The sequence below is a fragment of the Pristiophorus japonicus genome, chromosome 16 (assembly GCF_044704955.1).
Source record: "Pristiophorus japonicus isolate sPriJap1 chromosome 16, sPriJap1.hap1, whole genome shotgun sequence".
Taxonomy (NCBI): Eukaryota; Metazoa; Chordata; class Chondrichthyes; family Pristiophoridae; genus Pristiophorus; species Pristiophorus japonicus.
In genome coordinates, this window is record NC_091992.1 from 37,326,204 (window position 1) to 37,353,575 (window position 27,372).

Genomic DNA, 27,372 nt, shown 5'->3' on the forward strand with positions numbered 1-27,372 from the left:
TGTCTGGGCGAGGGACTGATTCTGCTGGCCTACGCTCCAACCCTCGAGCCCGGTTTGGAAATATTCGGTGATGGCATGTCAGTTTTTTAAAAATCCAAACAAAGAATTCCATTAAATTTCCATTTCCTGCATTTTAAGTTTTAACAATTTAAGCTTGATTACACCTGGGAGTCCCTGGCCAAAGTCCGCCCTAAGTGGAGGAAGTGCATCTGGGAGGGCGCTGAGTGCCTCGAGTCTCATCGCCGAGTGCATGCAGAAATCAAGCGCAGGCAGCGGAAAGAGCATGCAGCAAACCTCCCTTACCCTCATAGACTGTCTGTTCCCGCAGGGACTGTGATTCTCGGATTGGACTGTTCAGCCATCTAAGGACTCATTCTAAGAGTGGAAACAAGTCTTCCTCGATTCCAAGGGACTGCCTATGATGATGATTATGCATATTTATGTGTTCTTGACTCGCTCCAAAACTTCGCCTAAAAACAATGACATCTTTCTGTGCTGATTTTTTAATGTGCGCTGGTTTTCCTTAAGTGCCCAGAAGGTTTTTCAGGAGTGGTCACATAAGCCATCCTAGGAGAAATATAAATTGGCCAAGCTTGCATATTTGTGGAAAAACTGGCGCAGACATCAGGTTACGTCTCCTATGACACAAAAAAAAAGAACCTAAAAAAATTGAAACTAACTGAGTTACATGGCGCACAAAAATTGGGGAAACTTGGATTTTTTAATTTAGGCCAAAAAAAAGCGACACGCGCCAGAAAAGTGGCACAAATCACTGGGAAAAATTGAACCCTATGTGTTGACTGTAGACATCAGGTGCATCAAGCTGGAATGATACCCCCCCCCCCCCCCACCACCGCACTAAACCCAACAACAGTGGAATCGTCTACATATAGGCTGAATTTAGCTGGCTGTTGCATTGAGGCCCCGATTTTAACTCACAGTGAATTCCCACTCAGGCCTGAGTTAAAATTACAGTCGGGTCTCAATGATTTCATCGGGCCACCACATGCATATGTAAAGAAGGACCCTGTTAACTCCAGGTGCTTGTCCTTGCTGCCTGCTCAGGAGAGCAGGTTAAAATTGCAGATGTTGCAACCATAGTGGCTTTCGGACAGGTAAGAGCCAGGGAGATTTTAACTGCCCGACAGCGAGGTTTCTTCGGAGCGTGTAGGGTTAAAATTGACACCCTCCTTTCCGCCCCCACCTACCATTGTCTGGTGGAGCTCAAATACGATGGGTTATGACGTAAACTAGGAATTCTCATTTGGCCCTGACATGAAGTGTTCCCAATGTGAACTTCCCCAGTCTATGTAGGATCTGGCATGAGTCCGGAGGTGGGTATGCCCAATGGGGTGAAGCATACTAGCTTCCAGAGAGGCACTGTGAGCCCTAGCACAGGGGTCGAGGACAGAAAAGTAGCTCAGCTCCACAAAGAAGAAATTTTCGATGTTGAAATGTTTTTGTATTGGCCTCCTGATTAAGAGGTTCTCCAGGGACTGAGCAACTCAATTTTAAAATGCAAACCCTCAAACATAACTCTTTCTGCTGGGTGCACCCAAAAACAATTTCAATTTGGGCGCAGGGATCACAGCACTCGATGAGCAGCAGTCCTAGTGCTGCTGCACATTATCAGCCCCAGTGACTCCCTCATGATGAATTGGCAGCATTTCATAGATCTTTGCCCTAGCCTCATTGAGCACCTCTGAGTGTCTCTCCATGAAGATTTATTGGTTTTGAGCCTTGAACACTGTCTCAGACAACCACGCAAGCAATAGCAAGTTAATTGTAGATCATCCTTCGATGAGTGGCATGTCACTAATATCTTCTCTAATGAATACTTCCAGGAAATAATTATTTAGTATTTTTAACTATTATTTTTGTTCAATCCCATTTACATCTTTAAGGGATCGCAATTCTGCTCTGACAGCCCTCTTGTTATAGTATGGAAGATTTGTTTTACTCCTGTATTTCATTTCTACAGCAACGCTCATTTCTAGCCCTTCACTGCTCATCCGGCTACCTTTCATTTACATTTTTCCCCACAGAAAAGTATTCTGTGCCACCACTAGAGTTCTGAACAGTGGAATGTGACATATCGTTTTGATTCCACATCCCTTAATAGCCTTGCCTAACAAAGGACCACTGGATGGTTGACATACAGCTGAGAATAATGATGCACGGCATATGCTGCGTTCAGTCGCAAACGAATTTTGCAAAGGGGGCCTGAAATATGCATTAAGCCCACTATTTGCATATGCAAAGGGGTAACTCCTGTTTCAAGTACCTATTAAGGAGCCGATCCAAATATGGCGGGCGCTGCACTTCCTGCACAGAGTATGCACACATATTGGTAAAGGTCCCTTCATAGGCGTCCAGGGCCTATGCCTGAAACAGGCATTAGCCTATGTATATGCAATTAATGGGCCTAACGCATAGTTCAGGCCCACTTTGAAAAATTCATATGTGGCTGAACACAACATTCGCCATGCATCAGCCATATTGGACATTTATGTGCCCGTTTTACACCTGTAAAATGGGTGCGGTGCCAATGAATTTCTGGGCCAAACCATGTAAACCTACAAGAAATATGTTCCTAATACAGAATTGATGGCAGTGGAGGCCTCCAAAAATCTCCCCGACTCTATCCTGCTCTCACTCATGCATGCATTCTGGAGCCTTAAATGTCTGGCACAAAATGTTTGCACACACTCTGGTGCACAGAATGGAGCCAGTCGGAATGAATTGGGAACCAAGCATGCTGAAGGCCAAATTTCCAATCCCCTTGTTCTGCACCTGTGCAACTGGCATAGCTGTATGCAAATCAGTCCTTGCGTATGTTACATGAACTCATTAACTGAATGTATTTTCAGAAAATATGAATAAGATAAGAGAGCTCAGTACATATCAGCAATAAGGAAAGCTAATGTTAACTTGGGCTGTATAGCCTGAGGGATTTAGCACAAATCCCAGGAGTTGATAATGAGTTTTTTCTCCTATGTAAAATAAAAATGATAAATTCCACAGGGCTGGCTATTTAAAGAATAAAAGATCATTCTTGGTGAACTTGGTGAAATGTTGACACTTGAAACTAAGACCTAAATGATCAAAAATCATGAGTATGCTACCTACGCTTCACCATCCATTTGGCATTCCCAGGATTTTTCCAATGATTGATGGTGGCAGATTCCTTACTGCCAGATTGTACAGGGTATTCAGAATATTTAGGCTCAATTCTGATATTGAAGAAACAGTTGGAGTCAAAACTAACTTTGAATTTGTTCATATTCATTTAAATTGCATGAAATTACTACAAAGCTCAGCCTATCTAATTTACCAACTAGCATTTCATTTTTCAGCTCCGGTGTTCTAAATCCTGGTTTAACTATAGGCAGTTCTGCTCCTGACATTAAAATGTTGTCAAGTCTACTAGCAATGTAGATTGTCCCCATTCGCACTGCCCTGAATCAAGAGAGAGATCACAGCTGTAAATTTTACTGTCTGCAGTTTATTTTATTGCTGAATAAATGAAAAATAAATTAATGAACCATCAAACTTCGTCCTTTTCCTCCAGTTGAAAATATTTCCATGTCTACACCAAACAAACCTCAACAACAAGTTAAAAAGCTGTGATCTTTTTAGAAACGACATTAGGATGAAAGGGAGTTTAAAGCTATTTGAATTTGAATCTTGTGTAGCTGCCTTGACTATTTGTCCAGAGGGGATTCCAGCATGAATTTCACAGTCAAATTAATGACAAATCTGGCAACTCCAGGGCCAAACTTGGTGATGTAAATAGGGTAAGTAGAGACCTCAGGTCGTTTCGGTCTGCAGCCGGAATCTCAGATTTCCCACAAATCAGGTTAGGTCAGCAGCCTCAGACTTGATTGACAATACTCGTTGTCGTTTGTCAATGAACATCGAAGAAGACAGACAATACATCATCTTACTCGGAAGGAGACTCCACAGTGAACAGTGGACCATGGACACACCAGGTCGGGATTCTTTATTGTTCAGGCGAGACTTCCTCAGCTGACATTTACATTCAGCATCAGCAATGCGACGGGTCTCATGGTAGGAGATACCTTCATGGCTGGTTTCTCGCCATGCTTTCCTATCTTGAGCAAGTTGTCCCCATGTCAATTTTGCACTGTTTGAGTTGCTGCTAAGCAGCCTTTTATATCTCCTTTGCAGTCATCCATGAGATCGCTTCCCTGTTGTCAATGCGCCATAAAAAATCTTCTTCGGGATTCGTTCATCAGACATTTGCACCACTTAAGTGTAGCCGGGCCTTCATGATCAGAGCATATGTCGTCAGCATGTCGGCATTGTTACATTCTTAATTGTGAAAGGTGTGAAGAACTTGTATGTCATCGCACTACAGCACAGAAGGTAATAGCAAAAGATCCAATCATCAACAATCTACATTTTCATTTGGCTTTTAAAATCTATTGTTCTCTATCTTTTCTTGGCTTATTCAAGTTAAAGTAAATGGCTTAAGAAGAATTTCTGAATTGATTGAAGAATTAATTGATAATAGTAGAAAGATGGACCTAGAAATTCAATCATGCCTAAAACAGGCACACACGGGGAGGTTCACTGCACAAGCCCCGCTTGTGTTGACTCAGGCAACACATAATATTTGTGCTGCCTACTGATTATAATGTTGCAGACCTGCAGCCAGCACGACCCACGCTTCTCATTGGCTGCATGGGAGTACACACAAAATACTCGTATTCATTTCATAATTCATTTCACTAAAGATGAAAATTGTGTTTTAAGCATTGTAACAGCAATAAACATAATCTCACGTTGCACAAGATATTTGCGAACTGCTTGAGTTACTCTAGTTTCGGAAGGCACTTGATGCCCTTGACAGAGCAATTTTTATTTATGCCTCTTTCAGCGTCTATAAGTTACCAGCTGCAAAAGTGAATTCTGTCAGTTTCCAGAGCTGTTTATTCTGTCAGTTTCCAGAGCTGTTTATTCTTTCAGTTTCTGGAGTTGTTTATTCAGTCAGTTTCTGGAGCTGAAGAGCAGTCACAATCAGAGGGAGTTTGAACACAAAACGCGACTCATATATTTGCATTTTACTTCCTTTGTAAATTGAAAGAGTGCATTTTCATTTCATTTTTAGAGAGTTGCCATGGGGTTAAGTCACTGATTCTGATTGATGTCTGAGCTCCAGTTTCTGGATGAAGCATTTTTAATGAGTTGAAAGGCTTTGATTGGAAAATATTTGATTTTCTTGAAATGGATTAATCCATAGTTTTACAGAGAGTTGAGATTTTGGGATTCCTGATTCACAGGCAAGTTACAAAATGATTTTGGTAATGTGGGAATTTTCATCAACAAAATTCTGCATCGCTAAGTGAAAGTAGAATTGAATTCCTCAGATTTGTCACAATCCCAGTTGTGTTAAAGGAAGATAGGAGCATAGCAAGTCAGCTTTCAGCATTGGGAGGGAGGTAGTAACAATAATGGGCCCGTTTTTTACAACCGCAAAGAAAACAGAGAGATGAGAGGATTATCTTTTTGCCGATCAAGCCTGCTCTGCCATTTTCTCAGCCTTGTCTTTGAAACAACATTGCAGTCCTAATTCTCCTACTACTACAACAATGACTACATGCATTCATATAGCAGCCTGGAGTTTCCGCAAGGTTGTGCTGGTATTTGCCCTGTTAAGCTCATAATAAAGTAATGCAACTGAGTACTGTAGACAATAAGTATGACCTTAGCTCCTTTATTTAAACTCCAGAGTGTTGGTACAGCATGGGAGACCTGCTTATATACAGTACTCCCAAGGGATGCTGGGATCCCTTGGGACTCCAACAGGTATGGCCTCTGGTGGCGGTATAATACAAGTTGCATACATAACACGCCCCAAATCAGACAAGCCAGTGCAAAAGATTGAAGAATTTTAAGGTGCAAATTACATCCAGTGCAAATTGAGTTTCTGCCCACAAAACTGGCCACACCACCACAGCAAATTAATCACCATGGCGAGTTTCCACTAATTGTGCCTGTTTGTGGGACTTTGACGAGGCTCTTAAAATTAAGCTTTTTTTTAGGGCACTAATAGGCATCTTTTAAAAGCTTTTAAATCTAATTTTTTTTTAATTTACTATGGAACAAGTAAATGGTTCTGAATAGTTTTTAAAAGTAATTTTCAGATATTTAAAATCAGTTTAATCACAGTGGATGGACTGGACATTCTGATTAAAAATGTTATTTTCTGTGATAAGCAAATTTTCAGCTATATTCACACTGCACCAGATCACCATTCTCGTATATATCAAGGACTATTTTTTAATGCAAATTTAAAAAAAATTAATTTCCAAAATGCTGCACATTGTGCTGGTTCGTGGAAGATTTTACGTTCACCGATATGCAAATAAGTTTGAGTGAAAACTTGAGCAAAACTAGCACATTGTGAGCACAATTTTCACCCGGATTGCTGATTGCGCCCAATCGGAAACTCTGGGCCAGCGTTTTTAACAAAGAGATAGAACTTAAAGCACTTGACAAAGGCATAATCAAACTATTGCCACCATTCCAAGGTTGAATCCTCCTTTGAATAAGGCCTCTGTGTCTCTCTTGGCATTCTCTGTAAGGCCCATCAAGGCACCAGTCGCTGCAGACTCCACCTGCTTGGATTTTTCGCACTATCGAAAAGCCAAATGAAACAGAGTAAATCACCTTTATGATCCCAGCATCAGTTGCCTCAGCTGCTTGTCTAAGTTACCTCTGTGGGAATTTTCCCAACAATTCAAATTTAAAATTTCCATCCTTGTGTTTAAATTCTTTCATGGCCTCACCCCTCCCCATCACTGTATTGACTGAGGTGAGAGCACCCTTAGTCAGAAGGTGGTGGGTTCAAGTCCCACTCCAGAAATTTGAGCACAAAAATCTAGGCTGACACTCCAGTGCAGTACTGAGGGAGCACTGCACTGTTGGAGGTGTCGTCTTTCAGATGAGCTGTTAAACCAAGGCCCCATCTGCTCTCTCAGGTGGACGTAGAAAATCCCATGATACTATTTCAAAGAACAGCTGGGGAGTTATGCCCGGTGTCCTGGCCAATATTTATCTCTCAACCAACATCATTAAAGCAGATTATCTGGTCATTATCACATTGTTGTTTGTGGGAGCTTGCTGTGTGTAAATTAGCTGCTGCGTTTCCTACATTACAATAGTGACTACACTTCAAAAAGTACTTCATTGGCTGTAAAGCGCTTTGAGACATCTGGTGGTCATGAATGGCGCTATAGAAATGCAAGCCTTTCTTTTTTAAACCTACTCCAGCCCTTCAGCAGCCCAAGAGCTCTGTGTTCCTCTGACTCTGACCTTTTGTGCATCCCTCACTCCTTTCACCCCACCACTGGCACAGTGCTTCTAGCCATCTAGGCCCACATTCGGGAATTCCCTCCCGAAGCCCTTACACTTCTCCACCTTTCTCTCCTCCTTTAAGAGCCTCCTTAAAACCCACCCCTCCTACCAAGCTTTTGGTCACTGTCATGTATTCAACTGTCATTGTAATCCATGTATAAACTGACCTAAATTGTACACCGTGAGAACACTGACCACTAGGTGGTGAACTTGTGGGAGACACTCCTAACCTGGACTTTCAGGTATAAAAGGGGAAGCTCCACCCATCTTCTCCACGTCAGTGCTGGCTAATAAAGGTTACTGGTCATAGAGTGACCTTCTCTCTAGTATGGACCTCGTGTGCATTTGTACTGTATAGTAAGGACATATTATTGGCGACGAGAAACTGAGATTTAAACCACGCGAGCATGGCCACTAGCAGCACAGACGAGAGGTAATGTGTTGGTGATGATTGGGACAATTTTATTGAGAGACTACAGCAAAGTTTCGTCACTAGGGAATGGCTGGGACAGGATTCGGCCGACAAACGCAGGGCTCATCTCCTGACGGTTTGTGTATCCAGGATGTATTCCCTGATGAAGGACCTTCTAGCGGCAGAGTAGCCGGCAGACATAACTTTTGAAGAGCTCAGTAAGTTGATCGGGGAACACTTTAAACCGGTGAGCAGCATGCACATGGCAAAGTCCTTACTACTAGGGGAATCAAGGGGTATGGTGAGAAAGCAGGAATGGGGTACTGAAGTTGCACGTTCAGCCATGAACTCATTGATGGCGGTGCAGGCTAGAAGGGCCAAATGGCCTACTCCTGCACCTATTTTCTATGTTTCTATGTTTCTATGTTTCTATGAGACACTGGTTTTACACGCACCAGTGGCGAGAAGGGCAAAGCGTTCCAGATTTCGTGGTGGACCTCCGGTGACTGGCGAGCCTATGTAAGTTCCTAGATGCATGTAGAGCGGAGATGCTGCGAGACATTTTTATTGAGGGCATCGGGCACGCTGGGGTTTTCAGGAAACTGATTGAGACCAAAGACCTGACCCTGGAAACGGCGGCTTTGATGGCCCAGACATTTATCTCAGGGGAGGAAGAGACCAGAATGATGTTTGACAAAAATCTTGGTTTAAATAAAGCAAATGGACAGGAAGTCAACATTGTTAACGCGGCACACAGTTCTCCAGGCAGACAGGGGCAATCGGACATGCCCGAGCGTGTAGTCGAACCCAAAGGGGGAATTCAACAGAGACAATGGCTAGCTGAACGGCGATTCATGCCATCGCAAGGGATAATGCGGCCAGTAATGGGGCCATCAACACCTATCAATGGTGCGTTTAAGGACAGTTACAGACAGTCAGAGACGATCGACTGGTAATGGACCTTTTGTTTCCAACAACGGCTCATGTTGGAGGTGTGGAGGCAAACATACAGCCAGAGCTTGCAGGTATCAGCAATATACCTGCAGAAACTGCAACGTCAGCGGTCACTTGGCGCGTATGTGCAGGAAGCATGCAGCCAGGTTGATGTATGAGGAGGACGGGCCCAATGTAAGCCCTACGAGGCCAAATGGACACTGGGGGAAATCGCTGGAAGCTGAAGTTCAGCGAGTTCATGTGGAGCACATATACAGTTCATACACCGGTACGCCACCGATAATGATGAAAGTGCTCCTCAATGGCATCCCAGAATCAATGGAGCTAGACATGGGGGCCAGCCAATCCCTGATGAATATCAAACAGTTTGACAAGTTGTGGGCATCCAAGGCCAGGAGGCCAAAATTATTGCCGATTGACGCACAGCTACAGACCTATACAAAGGAGATCATTCTGGTGCGAGGCAGCGCCATGGTAGTCGTGACCCACAAAGATTCGGAGAATAGATTGCCACTCTGGATTGTCCCGGGGGACGGTCCCTCACTGCTGGGGAGGAGTTGGCTTGCTGTCATGAACTAGAAATGGGGCAATGTCAATGCAATTTCTTCTGTGGAGCGAATACCATGCTCACAGGTCCTGGATAAATTTGACTCACTATTTCAACCCGGCATTGGCACTTTCATGGGGACCAAGTAGTGATTCACATAAACCCAGATGCCAGGCCAGTACACCACAAGGCCAGAGCGGTGCCGTACGTGATGTGGGAAAAGATAGAAGGCGAATTGGACCGCCTGCTGAGGGAAGGCATCATCTTGCCAGTTGAATTCAGTGACTGGGCGAGCCCGATTGTGCCGGTGCTCAAGGCGGATGGGTCGGTCAGGATATGTGGTGATTACAAGGCCACCATCAATCAGGTGTCACTCCAAGACCAGTACCCGCTGCCGAGAGCAGAGGACCTCTTTGCGACACTATCTGGTGGCAAACTTTTTTCAAAATTGGACCTGACCTCAGCTTACATGACCCAGAAGCTGGCGAGTGAGTCGAAGAAGCTGACCACCATCACGACACACAAGGGGTTGTTTGAGTACAACAGATGTCCGTTCGAGATTCGCTTGGCCGCCGCAATCTTTCAACGAAACAAGGAAAGTCTCCTCAAGTCGATTCCAAGGACGGTGGTTTTTCAAGACGACATCCTCATCACGGGTTGCGATACTGAAGAACACCTCCACAACCTGAAGAAGGTGCTATGCAGACTGGACCGGGTAGGTCTGCAACTGAAAAAGGCGAAGTGCGTCTTCCGAGCTCCAGAGGTAGAATTCCTGGGGATGAGGGTAGCAGCAGACGGGATCAGACCTACTGCGTCCAAAACAGAAGCGATCCAGAGAGCACCCAGACCCCGTAACACGATGGAGCTGCGTTCGTTCCTGGGGCTCCTGAACTATTTTGGCAACTTTCTTCCCAAATTGAGCACGCTGTTAGAGCCGCTACACGTGCTCCTACGCAAAGCTCGCGAATTGGTCTAGGAGGACAGCCAGGAAAGGGCTTTTTTGATAGAGCACACAATTTATGCTCCAACAATCTGTTAACGCTATATGACCCATGTAAGAAACTTGTTTTAACGTGCGATGCGTCGTCCTATGGGGTCGGGTGTGTGTTGCAGCATGTTAATGCCAATGGTCAGTTACAGCCGGTAGCTTATGCCTCCAGAAGTCTGTCCCAGGCAGAAAGGGGCTACGGGATGGTAGAAAAGGAAGCGCTTGCATGTGTATGTGCGGTAAAAAAAAATGCACCAGTACCTGATTGGCAGGAAATTTGAGCTGGAGACAGATCACAAACCCCTAACGTCCCTTTTGGCTGACAACAAGGCCATAAATGCAAATGTGTCGGCCCACATACAGAGGTGGGCACTCACGTTAGCCGCCTATGACTATACAATTCGGCACAGACCGGGCACTGAAAACTGCGCCGATGCACTCAGCAGGCTCCCACTAGCCACCACCGAGGGGGCACCGAGCATGCTGCTGAGATGGTCATGGCTGTTGAAGCTTTCGAAAGCAAAGGCTCACCCGTGACAGCCCGTCAGATCAAAGTCTGGACAAACAGAGACCCGCCACTGTCTTTAGTCAAGAAACGTGTCCTGAATGGGGACTGGGCAGCCACGTACGGGGCATGCCCTGAGGAATTTAAACCATTTCACAGGCGCAAGAATGAACTCTCGATTCAGGCCGAATGCTCACTATGGGGAAACTGAGTAGTCATGCCCCAGATGGACAGAGAGGTGTTCATCCAGGAACTCCACAATGAGCACCCGGGCATTGTCATGATGAAGACAATTGCCAGGTCACACGTTTGGTGGCCAGGGATAGATGCAGACCTGGAACTTTGTGTTCGCAGGTGCAACACGTGTGCCCAGCTGGGCAATGCGCCCAGGGAAGCCCCCCTTAGTCCCTGGTCCTGGCCCGCCAAGCCATGGTCACGCATCCATGTGGATTACACAGGTCCTTTCATGGGAAAAATGTTTTTGGTTGTAGTAGACACCTACTCCAAATGGATCGAGTGTGACATTCTCAATGCAAGCACATCCTCTGCCATGGTAAAAAGTCTACGGGCAATGTTTGCCACCCATGGTCTACCAGACGTCTTGTTCAGCGACAATGGCCCGTGCTTTACAAGCATTGAATTCCAGGACTTCATGGCAGGAAATGGTATCAACCATGTCAGAATGGCACCGTTCAAGCGGCCTCAAACGGCCAGACGGAACGAACAGTGCAGATAATCAAACAGGGGATGCTCAGAATCCAAGGGGGTTCCCTACAAAGGCGCTTATCACGCCTCCTGTTGGCCAATAGATCCCGACCACACTCGCTCACAGGAGTCCCACCCGCAGAGCTGCTAATGAAAAGGATGCTCAAAACCAGGTTATCCCTTATACACCCCACCATGAAAGAAATTGTTGAGAGCAGGCGCCGGTCACAATGTGACTACCATGATGGGAATGCGAGGACGCGATGTATTGATGTCAATGACCCTGTCTTTGTCCTCAACTACGCTGCAGGGCCCAAATGGCTCACAGGCACTATGATTGCCAAAGAGGGGAATAGGGTTTGGTAGTTAAACTTACCAATGGACAAATCTGCCGCAAGCACGTGGATCAAACAAAAAGGATGTTCAGCAACCGCATAGAAGAAGCAGAGGAAGAACACATGGTGGAGTTCACTCCACCACAGGTGACCGAACACCGGAACCAAGTGGAGGAGAGCCCAGTCACTATTGGCAGTCCGGACAGGCCTGAGGCACCACAAACAGCAGACACTCAGGCCAGCGCCCAACAACCGGAGCCCCAACTCAGGCGCTCTACAAGGGAGCGGAAACCACCAGGGAGACTTAACCTGTGATCCCAGTAAGACTTTGGGGGGGAAGGTGATGTCATGTATTCAACTGTCATTGTAACCCATGTATAAACTGACCTAAGTTGTACACCGTGAGAACACTGACCACTAGGTGGTGAGCTTGTGGGAGACACTCCTAACCTGGACTTTCAGGTATAAAAGGGGAAGCTCCACTCATCTTCTCCACTTCAGTGCTGGCTAATAAATGTTACTGATCACAGAGTGACCTTCTCTCTAGTATGGGCCTCGTGTGCATATGTACTGTATAGTAAGGACATATCAGTCACCATTCCCAAAATCTCCTTCTTTGGTTCGGCATACACGTTTTCTCTATAGTCCTTGTTGAGGCGCCTTGGAACATTTTTCTTTACGTTAATGGCACTATATAAATTAAAATTGTTGTTGTGGGGCATACGGAAGGTGACACTGATCATGGAGAAATGTCTGTACTGTAAGGTGGCATCTAATTTCTTCTAACATCTGAAATAGTACTTCAAGATTCCAACCGTATGCTATTGGTTACATGGGCTTAGTTGTAGCTGTGCTGTGTTTCTGAGGTAGCCACAAGGGTGTCATTGCCCAGCACTGAAGAGGGCTGCCTTCGTCCCTGAGGAGCTATCCTTGCACCGTATCTTCCCCTGCAAATATGGGAGCCACAGCTGAATGCCATCAAATAAATTCATTCAGAGAGTTCATGAAGGCCACTGGATTATGGACAGGAGCCAGAGTGACCATGGAGTTGCCATGTATGTTCCTGTGGAAAGCCAGCAGTGCAATGGCATTCAAACAGATTCTCATGATTGCTGCTGTTGGTCAGTGGCAAACACAACAAAATCATTATCCCTCCCGAATAAGCATCAGTCACTTTATTTTGCATCTATAGACAGCAATCTACATAACATTGCAGATGCCCCCAGCACTACCCAGGAATGGCCCAGAAACTTAAAACTTGAGGGCGATGATGACCTTGACGGCCTCGAGTAGTGTTGTCCAGGTTGCAGATTTTGACTGGGGTCTTCCTGTAGGAAATGGCAAAGCCCAGACACTGCTAAACCTCATCAACTTTCAGATGGAACTACAGTTGTATCAGTTATTGGTATTACAGCTTGTTATATTTTTGAATGCAATTATGAAATTCTAACAAGGAGCAAAGAGGAGTCGAACACAGAGAATGGTCAACTAATAGTATACTTGCGTAACAAACCAACCAGAAAGAGTAAAGGCGATAGAACAATAAATAAATTAGGAGATGGTCTAAGTTCAGTTGACCTTATAAACAATCCAAGTCATTAAGGTACACAGGATAGCAGCAGTTAACATAGAAGACAATGTGAGAACTAAAGACATAATTACAATACATTTAACATTTATTGAAACAAAGTATGGAACTAGCTCGTAATGAGTAGGGCAAAGTCTGGAAATGAGAAAAAACGTATTTCAATCTATGCATTGAGAATATTGGTGATGCAAGAATTGTTGATTCACGTAACATATCATGTGGACAAATGAAGAGCCCTTTCCAAGAACAGGATCTATAAAATCGATTAAAAACTTCACAGAGAGACAGATAAATTAACTAGCTCCCACGGTTAGTGAAGAACATGAGAAAGAAAAGAGCTGCAAATATAAAACTTATTTACAAGGCACAGTTTAGTTTATAGACTATGATCTTTCATTGTTTTCCCTGTTGAATTTCCACTAAAAATGGAAGGGCAGGGGGGTTGCCACGGCCTTTCAATTGCTGGGATTCCAGCACCATGGAGGCTGCTTGCCCCAGGCAGATGGGGGCCTAATTAAAATGGGAATATCGTGGCCCATTGACATCATCAGTGCGCAATGTCAATTTAATCCTTCAATTGGGAGCCTCGTACAGTGCAGAACCGGTCAGAAAAAGCTGGAGGCAATAAATTTCAGGTCGAAGAGGCCCAGGTATCTTTTTTTTTTAAACAGTGTCTTAAGGCACCTTGAAGTCTAGGAAGGGCAGGAGTGCTCCTCGTGGCCCAACAAGAAAATTTGGGGCTTCCTCTCCCCCGGGTTTTCCTTCCGCCACCTCCACGCTGGGCCTGGACCCACCCCCGGGTAACGTTCCCTTGGGTCCCTGGCAGCTTTGGCCTCTCACCAGATTTCCTGCTCCCGCCCACCAACTCTTGCGCCATCCCCACCGGCTGCGTAGAGAAATGTAAATGAGACCCAGGAGTTAAAAGGGTCCAGGCTTCACACCGGGAAGTCTGCGAGGGTTTCCCTCCTGCCCTGCATCCTGCCCACCTCGAAGGCACCCAGAGTTAAAACCGAGACTATAGAGTTTTTACAGCACAGGAGCTGGGCATTCGCCTCATCACACCTGTGTCAGTTCTCTGAAAGAATTATTCACTTAGCTCCATTGTCCTGCCTTTTCCCCATGCCCTTTTTAAAAAAACATTTCCACTGCCATTTTAAATAACTTTTGGTTCCACCACTGTTTCTGGAAGACCATTTTCTTTTCCTAACAACCCTCTGCACAAAACAAACTCCTGCACTTCCCCTTCATTTTTTTGGTATCAATCTTCAAATTGATTACTATCTTGTTACAGTTTCAATTTACTTCATCAAGGCCCCTCATAATTTTAAGAAATCTATTGATTCTCCTCTTAACCTTCTTTATTGTGATGAAAAGAGCCCCAGTTTCTCCAGTCTCTCCTCATAACAAAAGTCTTTAATTCCTGGTATTGTCTAAATGAATCTCATCTACACTCTTTCCATGGTCTTAAGATCCTTTTTAAAGCAAAGTGGTCAAACTGAACATAATATTCTAAATGTGGTCTAACCTCATTGCCGTTTTACTTATTGTCCTACTTTTAAAGATTTGTGTACCTGAACCCAAATGTTTCTCTGCTCCTCATGACCTTATGCCATTTAGTGTGTCTTCTCCTACTCTTCCTTCCAAAATGTATCACCTCATATATCGCCACATTAAATTTCATCTAATAATGATCTGTCCAATTACATAGAAACATAGAAAATAGGTGCAGGAGTAGGCCATTCGGCCCTTCTAGCCTGCACCGCCATTCAATGAGTTCATGGCTGAACATTCAACTTCAGTACCCCATTCCTGCTTTCTTGCCATACCCCTTGATCCCCCTAGTAGTAAGGACCTCATCTAACTCCTTTTTGAATATATTTAGTGAATTGGCCTCAACAACTTTCTGTGGTAGAGAATTCCACAGGTTCACCACTCTCTGGGTGAAGAAGTTCCTCCGCATCTCGGTCCTAAATGGCTTACCCCTTATCCTTAGACTGTGACCCCTGGTTCTGGACTTCCCCAACATTGGGAACATTCTTCCTGCATCTAACCTGTCTAACCCCGTCAGAATTTTAAATGTTTCTATGAGGTCCCCTCTCATTCTTCTGAACTCCAGTGAATACAAGCCCAGTTGATCCAGTCTTTCTTGATAGGTCAGTCCCGCCATCCCGGGAATCAGTCTGGTGAACCTTCGCTGCACTCCCTCAATAGCAAGAATGTCCTTCCTCAGGTTAGGAGACCAAAACTGTACACAATACTCCAGGTGTGGCCTCACCAATGCCCTGTACAACTGTAGCAACACCTCCCTGCCCCTGTACTCAAATCCCCTTGCTATGAAGGCCAACATGCCATTTGCTTTCTTAACCGCCTGCTGCACCTGCATGCCAACCTTCAATGACTGATGTACCATGACACCCAGGTCTCTTTGCACCTCCCCTTTTCCTAATCTGTCACCATTCAGATAATAGTCTGTCTCTCTGTTTTTACCACCAAAGTGGATAACCTCACATTTATCCACATTATACTTCATCTGCCATGCATTTGCCCACTCACCTAACCTATCCAAGTCGCTCTGCAGCCTCACAGCATCCTCCTCGCAGCTCACACTGCCACCCAACTTAGTGTCATCCGCAAATTTGGAGATACTACATTTAATCCCCTCATCTAAATCATTAATGTACAGTGTAAACAGCTGGGGCCCCAGCACAGAACCTTGCGGTACCCCACTAGTCACTGCCTGCCATTCTGAAAAGTACCCATTTACTCCTACTCTTTGCTTCCTGTCTGACAACCAGTTCTCAATCCATGTCAGTACACTACCCCCAATCCCATGTGCTCTAACTTTGCACATCAATCTCTTGTGTGGGACCTTGTCGAACGCCTTCTGAAAGTCCAAATATACCACATCAACTGGTTCTCCCTTATCCACTCTACTGGAAACATCCTCAAAAAATTCCAGAAGATTTGTCAAGCATGATTTCCCTTTCACAAATCCATGCTGACTTGGACCTATCATGTCACCTCTTTCCAAATGCACTGCTATGACATCCTTAATAATTGATTCCATCATTTTACCCACTACCGATGTCAGGCTGACCGGTCTATAATTCCCTGTTTTCTCTCTCCCTCCTTTTTTAAAAAGTGGGGTTACATTGGCTACCCTCCACTCCATAGGAACTGATCCAGAGTCAATGGAATGTTGGAAAATGACTGTCAACGCATCCACTATTTCCAAGGCCACCTCCTTAAGTACTCTGGGATGCAGCCCTGGGGATTTATCGGCCTTCAATCCCATCAATCTCCCCAACACAATTTCCCGGCTAATAAGGATTTCCCTCAGTTCCTCCTCCTTACTAGACCCCCCGACCCCTTTTATAACCGGAAGGTTGTTCGTGTCCTCCTTCGTGAATACCGAACCAAAGTACTTGTTCAATTGGTCCGCCATTTCTTTGTTCCCCGTTATGACTTCCCCTGATTCTGACTGCAGGGGACCTACGTTTGTCTTTACTAACCTTTTTCTCTTTACATATCTATAGAAACTTTTGTAATCCGTCTTAATGTTCCCTGCAAGCTTCTTCTCATACTCCATTTTCCCTGCCCTAATCAAACCCTTTGTCCTCCTCTGCTGAGTTCTAAATTTCTCCCAGTCCCCAGGTTCACTGCTATTTCTGGCCAATTTGTATGCCACTTCCTTGGCTTTAATACTATCCCTGATTTCCCTTGATAGCCACGGTTGAGCCACCTTCCCTTTTTTATTTTTATGCCAGACAGGAATGTACAATTGTTGTAGTTCATCCATGCGGTCTCTAAATGTCTGCCATTGCCCATCCACAGTCAACCCCTTAAGTATCATTCGCCAATCCATCCCAGCCAATTCACGCCTCATACCTTCAAAGTTAGCCTTCTTTAAGTTCTGGACCATGGTCTCTGAATTAACTGTTTCATTCTCCATCCCAATGCAGAATTCCACCATATTATGGTCACTCTTCCCCAAGGGGCCTCGCACAACGAGATTGCTAATTAATCCTCTCTCATTACATAACACCCAGTCTAAGATGGCCTCCCCCCTAGTTGGTTCCTCGACATATTGGTCTAAAAAACCATCCCTTATGCACTCCAGAAAATCCTCCTCCACCGTATTGCTTCCAGTTTGGTTAGCCCAATCTATGTGCATATTAAAGTCACCCATTATAACTGCTGCACCTTTATTGCACGCACCCCTAATTTCATGTTAGATGCCCTCCCCAACATCACTACTACTGTTTGGAGGTCTGTACACAACTCCCACTAACGTTTTTTGCCCTTTGGTGTTCTGCAGCTCTACCCATATAGATTCCACATCATCCAAGCTAATGTCCTTCCTAACTATTGCCTTAATCTCCTCCTTAACCAGCAATGCTACCCCACCTCCTTTTCCTTTTATTCTATCCTTCCTGAATGTTGAATACCCCTGGATGTTGAGTTCCCAGCCCTGATCATCCTGGAGCCACGTCTCCGTAATCCCAATCACATCATATTTGTTAACATTTACCATGCTATATTTGTGTCAACTGTAAATTTTTGACATTGTCCCTTGTATATCCAAGTCCAGAGCATTTATATATATTGAGAAAAGTCCCCACACTGGAGCTGTTTACATAGCTTCATGTCCAAAAAATATCCATATCGCATTACTATTTGTTTTCTATTCTTTAACTAACATGTTGTCCATGCTGCCACATCCCCTTTAATACCATGTGCCTTCATTCCATCAACATGCTTCCTATGTGGCACCTTAACAAATGCCTTTTGTAAATCCATATACACAATATCCACTACACTTCATTTAACAATACACTCCATTATTTCCTCAGAAACTCTTCTATTAGTCAGACATGGCTTGTCCTGTACAGAGTCATGCTTGACTGTCCTTAATGCATGTTTTTCCAGGTGAGAGTTAATTTTATTTTATGTTATGGTTTTAGAAGCTTATTCCCTATACAAATAAGTTAAGGGGGAAAAAATGAGAAACATCAGATACCAGGAGGAAAGAAAGAGTGTGAAAGCGCAGCAAAAGCAGATCAGCAATGAAATAAAAGGGATGTTGTAATAGTTGAGTAAAATGGGGCAACACTTCTATGAGATTTCTACTGTTTCTTTGTTGAATTTATGAATCCGAACCCAAGAATAGGTTGGCTTGAGGTAGGTAATTGTTGCTTACCAATGCCTCCCGCACCTTCAGAACTCGAGCAAAAACCATCAGAAATATAATGGAGAAACATCAGGTCTGATCAACCTACAAGGCTGCTCGTAGCAATGGCTCAACAAAAACATTTAGGCTTGGTGGTGGTTCTGAGGACACTGGCAAACTGCGTAACAGCGCATAAATCAAACTACAAATGAGGCAAAATGAGATGTGGCCAGACTTCAACATCAATCAACTGAAAATAGACCCAGGAGTGCAGAGTTGGAGGAGAGGCTGTCTGGGAGAGAAGGCTGATTACTAACTGCCTCAAAGGACACTGATGTGCTGAAAAGGAAAATGGTATCAGCTAATAATAAACTAGATGAGTTGGAAAATTGCTCCAAGACGAACAATCTCGATTAGATCTCCTTGAGGGGGTAGAGGAAAATAGTATAATAGTCCACGTTCAGAATGTTGACCTAGGTTTCTGTGAATACGGGAATCTCCAAAGATGGAAATTAATCAAGTGCACCATGTGCAATCATCTTCAGAATCAAGATAAACTGCAAATTCTTGAGGCAGTGAGGAAGAAAGGTGACCCAAAGCTAGAAGGCAGTCAGTTGAATATCTTCCCTGACATGTCATACAAGCTACAGAACACCAGACTCAGGTTAATGGAAGCATGAGAATTATTCACAATGGTGGCATTCAATATGGGCTCCTCAATCCTGCCCATCATAAAACATTGATGCTGGAGGTGCTCAGAAAATCTTTTTATTCCTGGAACAAGCTCATAAGACATTAGTAGATTTCCCAAATGTATTTTAAATAAAAATTGAGGTCATATTATTTGCATGCCATGAAACATACCAGACTAGGGTCTGTTGTTTTGAGGTTTGGGATTTGGGAGATTATTACAGAGGGAGTTTCACAATGAACATTGACTTTATATAGAATTACACAGGCTATACACGAGCCTCCTCCCATCCTTTCTCATCTAACCCTATCAGCATAACTTTCCATTCCCTTCTCCCTCATATGCCGATCTAACCAACCCTTAAATGCATCTAATGAGTTCCACATTCTCAACATGCTTTGGGTAAAGAAGTTTCTTCTGAATTCCATATTTGATTTCTTGGTGACTATCTTATAATTATGGCCTCTACCCCACAAGTGGAAACGCTGACTCTCTCTCTCTCTCTCTCTCTCTGTCTACTCTATCAAAACCTTTCATAATTTTAAAGACCTCTATTAAGTCACCCCTCAGTCTTCTCTTTTCAAGAGAAAAAAGAGACCCAGCCTCTTCATCCTTTCCTGGTATGTATCCCCTTGCATTTCTGGCATCATCCTTGTAAATCTTCCCTGCAACCTCTCCAGTGGAAAGGATGAAATAAGAGAAAGAGAGAGAAGTCCAATCATTTCTACAAATATTGAGCAATCATCATAATGTGTAAGTGGTCACCAATGGGGCCACTGTCAGGAAGTAAATGACTGTTTTGGGCCCACTGTTGGGTCAGAATTTGTGAAGGTTCCTGCTGCAGTTGGGGCATATTGTGTTGCACATTTAGTTACGGTAGCAGGGGAATGGTTGGAGACCACTATCCCTGTTAGCACAATCCGGGTCCCATTTGGCATTAGTAGAAGACAAATTGGTGGGAGCGACTTTAATAAAGACTGGCGAGAGAAGTGGGAGCATAATTGTCAGGTGACAATATGTTTTAGAACTTTGAAGAGGAACTGAACGTTTGAGATAGGGCAGAATTTGGAGAGAGGTTTAGGGTAGGGTTCTTGAGGAGGGAAGTGATAGCGACGGTTTTGAAGCAGGTGCGGGCAGTACTGGATGAGAGAGAAGTTGATGGTGTTGGCAAGCATGGGGTCAGGAGGTGAAGTTCGGTGTTCAGGAGCTGGGATGAGAGATGCTCGGGTAGGTAGGTGCTGGCTTCATGCGGTGAGGACGAAAGGAGAAATAGAGAAAAACTGTAAAGATTGAAAAACATCAGGGACAGTCAGGGGAGGCAGCTACTTTGATGTAGTACAGGTACACACAAATCTTCATGAGTTTCTTGCATCTGAGCCTGAAGCGCTTTAGAATTAGAAATAAAATTCTGCATAAAGATAAAATGTACAAGAAAATCATTAAACTTGTCATTCTCCCAAACCACTGCTCCCATTTTTTCAGACAGCACGTGCTGGTAATAGTTCTGCAGTTGCCAATTACAGCTCCTCTTGACCCATCTTTTGTTTCTTTACTTTTCCTATTACCATCCCCTTTTTCCTTGCACCTTCATCCCTTTCGTCATTTAATCACTCCTGCCTTTCACCCTATCACAGACCTTCCCTTATGTTCTTTCCTCCCCCTTTCCCTACATCTGTACTGTCTTAAAACCTGTTATATCTCTAACTTTTGCCAGTTCTCACAAAAGGTGACTGACCTGAAACGTTAACTCTGTTTCTCTCTCCACAGATGCTGCCTGACCTGCTGAATATTCCCAGCATTTTATTTTTTATTTCAAATTTCTAGCATCCGCTGTATTTTGTTTTTGTATGTAATTCTCTCCTTTGGCAGAATTTTAAATCAGATCCTACTCCACTCTATTTCTGACTGTCTTGGAGAAACCCTGGAATATGTTAATTCTGCTTCAATATCAACTTGCATCTACAGTAGATTGAAATATTCCAAATACATGTTTCCAGAATTGATTTACAAAATTCAGTCACTTAATCAGATAAGGTTTTTGATTTAATTAAATAACTATTTAAGAGGCTTATTGTTTGCATTTGGGTCCATTGAACATGTACAATTTTTAAGCTCCAATATTCAGCTCCGTTACAAGAGCTTGCATTAAATGCTAAACTTCCACTGGAACTCAGGTTGGTTCCCTATTATTTTAGCAATAATTAGCAGCTGGCTTCCCAAATGTTCAGATATAAAAATATTGATGGTGCAACAATTTCCATACCTTTTTCTCGTTCGGATATTAGTGACAAAGTAAAACTAAAAAATCCTGACATGGGCCATTAATAATAACATGGAACTAAAGGAAGCATTACAGTTCTTTCCTAAACATCGCAATGGAATATCTAATATAAAACATGAGAATCAATTGTTGACAGGGGCACTGCAGCCAGTTTACTAGGGTTATTACCTTCGGTGATCAATGTGGTAAAGACTTGTGTGCTGTATTAACAGGGAAGCAAAAAAACACCCACATTTATTTTAACCATTTTGAGAAGAGTTGAGTGATCAAAGGCTCATTCATTTCACATTTATGTAGATATATAATTAGTCTGTGTTTATCTTATGTCAATCAGATTTAGCAATGGGTGTTGACTGAGTCCGTTGAATAAATTTGAAGCAATGCAGAAAATTGCTTTCATGGTGTCTCACCACTCTCTTTATGCTGATATTCTTCATGTGTCATTTTTTTTCCTGAGAATGATTTCAAAGCAATGGAATAGCCGAGAACCTGGTCATAAATCTGACTGTGTCTACATCGCCAATGCTCATTCTCTAAATGAAGTGTATTGTGCCATTGGCAAAAACAAAAGCTTCTTTTCTCAATTTCCCTCTGATTTTCTTCCCTTAGCCTTTCTTTCTTAAAGGCAATGATTCATGTGAGGATAGAGTTCCATGGCCATCTGCAGCCCTCTAATACTTTAAAGGGGAGGGCCGTTGCAAACTCTGCAACTACTTTAGTGGCAAACACTGGGCCACCAGGAAAGGTTTTGGCCGGGCCAGCGGCCTGGCACCCAAGAGGGGGTGCCGGGCTGCCTGTTGGCGGCCCAGCCAAACCCGTGGCCCCCATTATCGGGCCGTCCTAGCAATCGGCCGACAATTAAAATTAAATTGCGGCCATGGCAGAGCGCACTCCCTTTAAGGGTGGATGCACGCCCAGCCACAAGAAGGTTCCCGCCAGCAAAAGCTGTCAGTGACATCGACTGGCGGCTGATCAGCTCCCGTGAGGCAATTTCCCATGTGGGGCGGAAACGGGGCCGCCGCTGGTCGGTAAGGGGTCGACTGGGCGGCAACACGGGCAGAGCGGAGACGTTCTCTGCCGGGAGCATCCACGAAGGCAATTTACAAAATGGCAGCCCCTCTGCACTGACCAAGCAGTGAGTGTTTCCTGACCTGTGGCCGCCTCTTATAGAAAGGGATAATTTCGGCTCCTTTAACTTTTCACCGTGTTTTAATACAGCCTCTGGTAACAAACCTTATTAAACTAACCTTATTAACTTTATGTAACTTTATTAAAATTAAATCAAAAATACAAATGCAATATTTTCCCATGTAATATTTTTGTTGTGTGCAGGGATTCCAGTAAAATGCTGAGATACATTGGGAACAAGGACCTTCTTTCTTAACATTGGCCCCTTCAAGAGTCAAGTAATTACAAACAGAAAAGAGAGAATGCATAGCTGTTCCAGATATCTTCCAACAAAACACTCATTCTGACTTCCCTTTGAGGACCACACCACTGAACCTCTGGCTATACGCTATTCAAAAATACACAAAGCCCCTCCACTCTGGAGCAGCCACATCACAGACCAAGTGGCAGAGAAACAGTCAATGTTACAGCACACACAGAGCTCTGTAATTCAACATATTCACATAAATCCCTGTGGAATAAAGTTTTAAAAAATGTTGGAATTGCACGGCACGTCAGTCAGCAAGAAGATTAACTGGGTCCCACCTGACACATTGATCCTTCTTTCGCTTTCAGATGCTGACCAACTTGCATTTCCAATATTTCTATTCATAATTTAAACTTTGTTCCTCTGCAGCACTCTCTGCAGCAATAGTACAGTAAGAAATATTGGGATTGGTATTCCTTTATTGGTGAAAAAATAGATGCAAGCAAAGGGTGGCAGAGTGTTAGGAGAAACCACCAACAGATGATTGCTTGGTTTTTAGCTCTGCTCTGAGAGTTCCTACCTCTCCAAAAACAAAAGAAAGGCTATTAAAAAACAAGAAAAAAACAGCTAACTTAACTTGTTTAAGGTGATTAATGGTGAACTCATTCAGTTTTCTACAGGTTTTGTTTCACATCAAAAAAATATATTTTACTTCAGATCAGAGCTGGAGTTATTGAATTAAATGAAACGAAAGAATTTGTATCACCACAGCCATGAGAGGAGTGAATAGTGCAGAGGAATTTTCTGTCCAAATACACCATTGGTAAGTATATTGCAGTAGAGCAGAATGAAGAGGAGGAGATACTGGCCAAGGAGTGCAGAGTGTGTAGGAAGTTACAGACTTACAACAGTTACTTGGACATGGCTGAGGAGCAGTGAACAAGGTGACTCAGGCTCGGCAGGGAGGCTGTGACTGAGGTGAGTCACCTAATCTGACCTGAACTTTCCTGCCACATGAATCTTCTACAGGACTTCTCACCAGTCAGCCACTTTTGACTTAAAAACAGGCTCTTTGAACATAACATTTTCATTAAAATGTCAGACAAAGGAGTTTCAGGCCCGAAAGAATGTAAAGGATATATTCATTAATCCCACAGTCACACAGGGAACCCTGCTCAAAAGTAAACCCTATCTCTGATCCTTCAAACACAGATCCAGCAAGGATTGTGGGAATGCATTTTTCCTAATCCTGTTAATGTTATTTCTAGGCATGCTTTTGCATATATCGGTAATGATACCATGTAACGTAATGGTTATTCTAATGTATGTGAAAATTAATGTAAATCTGATATATCATAACCAATTGTTGTTCCAATAAGTTCCATGACTAAAATGATCCCTTTATAAACAATGTTAATTATATTTTGTTAGCATGTCTCAGTTAGTGGCACTCTCACCTGAGTCAAAGGTTGAGTGTTTAAATCTCACTACAGAACTTGAGCACATGATCCCGACTGACACTTCAATGCAGTACTGAGGGAGTGCTGTATTACCAGAAGAACTGTTTCAGATGAGGCATTAAAATATTGCCCTATCTGCTTTGCAGTTTCATGCACTCCATTATAAAAAGGACGTTAAAGCCACAGAAAGTACACAGTGTAAATTCACCAGGATTAGGAAACTATAGTTATGAGGAGAATTTTGAGGTAGTGGGATTATTTTCATTGGAGCAGAAGAGGCTGAAGAAGATTTAAAAGATTTTTTTTTTAATTCTGAAAGACTGGGTGAATAGTAAAATAATATTTCCTCTGGTTAGAGAATTGGTGACAAAGGGTCATCAATTTAAAGAATGAGGAAAGAGATCAGGACAAACGTCTTTACACAGGAAATTGATGGAATGCTTTGCTATAGAAAGTATTTGAGGCAGAGACCTTAAGGAAAAGGTGGATAACCACTTTAAGCAGAGCAAGATTCGGGCTATGGGGAGGGAGCATGATTTTGGGTTGTTGCAGCAAACAGTCAGCACAGACATGATGGCCAAATGGCCTCCTTCTGTTCTATAAGTCTGTATGGTTTTACTCTGTATTTGGCTGTACTTTATCTGACCTGGCAATATTTGCTATAGGTAGTTAATAGATTGAAGTGAAAAAATGTCCCATTCATCAACCCTGAAACTGCTCACTTGATAGCGCCGGAATTCACTAATATATATCAGATGCCTCTCTTTTGTTAGCTGGCACTGTAATATTGAATTGTCTTACTCTTTTACAGCAGCTTGAGTCCCATTTTTTTAAATCCAAGCATAAGCCCTATTTTCACTTGCAACAAATGCTTAATGCATTCTAAGCAGCAAGTTCATATTTTTCTAAATGTGCAGTACCTAAAATTGTAGCTTCATTCAATTTTCTCATTGAAAGATGAATTAGACTGGAAATGCCATCACATCAACTAATCCTAAGAGATCATAACATAGGAAAAGAGAAAAGGGGCATTTATGCTCTCTCCTCCCACCCACTGCTTCGTCTAGCTGATGGTTACATCTTTGTTTACATGTCTACCTTGCAATCAAGGAATGTTACAGCACAGAAACAGGCCATTTGGCTCATCAAGTCGGTGCGCTTTTTCTCCAGGAGTCATCTGGTTTGCCCCCATTCTCCTGCTTTCTCCCGATAACTTTGAATATATTGATTGAATCAGTAGTTGTATAAGGTGGACTGTGCAGTCATTCCTTACATGCGAGGGCTAGTCCCAGCTGTGATGGGTTAATATTACTGCCCATATCTTTGCTTTAATATATTAGGGAGAAAAAAAATCTAAATTGTACAGACGATTTCCCCAATGCATTCTTAAAATAAAAATGTAATCTTGTTAAATTTATATTGCAAATTCCGGTTGTAGTTCTTCAAATGATTCCTTTAAAATAAATTCAAAGTGTTTTAACAAGTGGAATAAATATTTTATTAAAACTTTTATACTCTTGTGAAAATACAAGAAGGAAAATCAACTTTGAAGACTAAATCAAAAAATGTATTATTCAGAAGTTCATACATTGTCCTTTATCAGCCGAGGGATTTCCTAAAAGCCGAAAATAATGAGGACTGACTGGCACGATCTTAATTAAGACTGACCTTATTACATCGGAATCTGCACGTTAAAAGTCTGCTGGGACCCGCACACATAGGATTATCGAGTTAACCCTTCGGAAATCTCTGCACATTTAGTAATTGCAAAACATAAATACATGCTGCTCCGATTAGATCAGGTCCCCGGTAACATTCAAGAGCCGGGTAATCCAAGTATTGTTACAGAGATTCACTTGTGGATGGGGGACAGACCCGGCACAATAGTGTCTCCTGGGAACACTGGTTAAAATTGCGGAGTGCACCGAGAACATTTTAGTCTCCATCAAAGTAACTTCGCTAATTAACCCAGTGGGGTTAAAATTACAAATTTATTAACATAATTTTTAAAAACTGGAGTTCTGAGGGAAATATTAAACATATCTGTCGGGCTAAAGATTGAGTATTTGGTAGGAAATACACTGGGAGAAAGAGTTCCAGTTACTGGTCGCATCTTTCTGGATCCCCCATATTCTGTGCTGGTGTTCTGGTCGGATTAGAATGTACTCGGTCGCTGGTAAATTTACCGTTCCATGCACAGTGGAGACAACTCACGTTGCAAACTGTCTTTCTTTGTGCATTTGGTAATTTAGCCGTGCATCAAAAGTTGCTTGGCAGCAGCATCGGTGAGTCATCATGGTCCCTGTTGCATACAAGTTGCACAGAATGTACAGCACAGAATCAGGCTATTTAGTCCAACTGGTCTCTGTCCGTGTGTATTCTCCACACCAGCCTCAAAGTTGCACTGATAGTGACAATAACATATTTGTTTAGAAATTATTATTATGTTACACCAGGCCCGATCCTGTTTCTGCGAATTATGATGTTGGTGTTTCATTAAACAGGGAGTGCGGTTCTGCCCTTGCTGCAATAATGAAAACAAGTGAAGGTGCGGAGACGCTCCCTACCATCAAGCTCCTCTTCGGAAATGTTGGCCAACTGCTCACTCTCGCTGCCGTCAGACAGTGATCCGCTCAGGTAATTCCCTTTGTACAGCAGCCCGCTGTGTATGGGGTGGAAAGGCATCTTCTCCCTGTGTGAGAGAAATAGAATGCAAGCGTTAGCTCCGAGCTGAGCCGGCTTCCCCCTGGCACTCGCGGGCTGACTCCTCACCTCAACGCTCCAGCCACATTCTGTTGCTCGAGGTGGCTCAACCAGGTCCCGAATATCTGTGTGTGAGAGAAAGGGGGAGGTGATCACAGGGACCTGGATCCAGCCCGGTCTAACTTGCCACATCAAGGGAGGAGGGAAGGGATGAGGACTTGTTTTATCGGAAAAGAATGAACCAGTTTGCCACTTGTTACAACCTATTACAGCTC

The 27,372-nt window shown here is 43.4% G+C and overlaps 1 protein-coding gene across 2 annotated transcripts in view; it reads right to left on the reverse strand.

Moving 5' to 3' along the window:
- caln1 (calneuron 1) overlaps nucleotides 1-27,088 on the reverse strand; it is a 351,949-nt gene extending 324,861 nt beyond the window's left edge. The window contains exon 1 of one of the 2 annotated variants that reach the window (XM_070858104.1): nucleotides 26,962-27,088. In XM_070858104.1, coding sequence (XP_070714205.1) covers nucleotides 26,962-27,079 — 118 coding nt within the window. In that variant the 5' untranslated portion in view covers nucleotides 27,080-27,088. The remainder of the gene's footprint in view (nucleotides 1-26,961) is intronic. The other variant, XM_070858103.1, reaches the window with a different exon arrangement.
- Nucleotides 27,089-27,372: the final 284 nt, after the last annotated feature.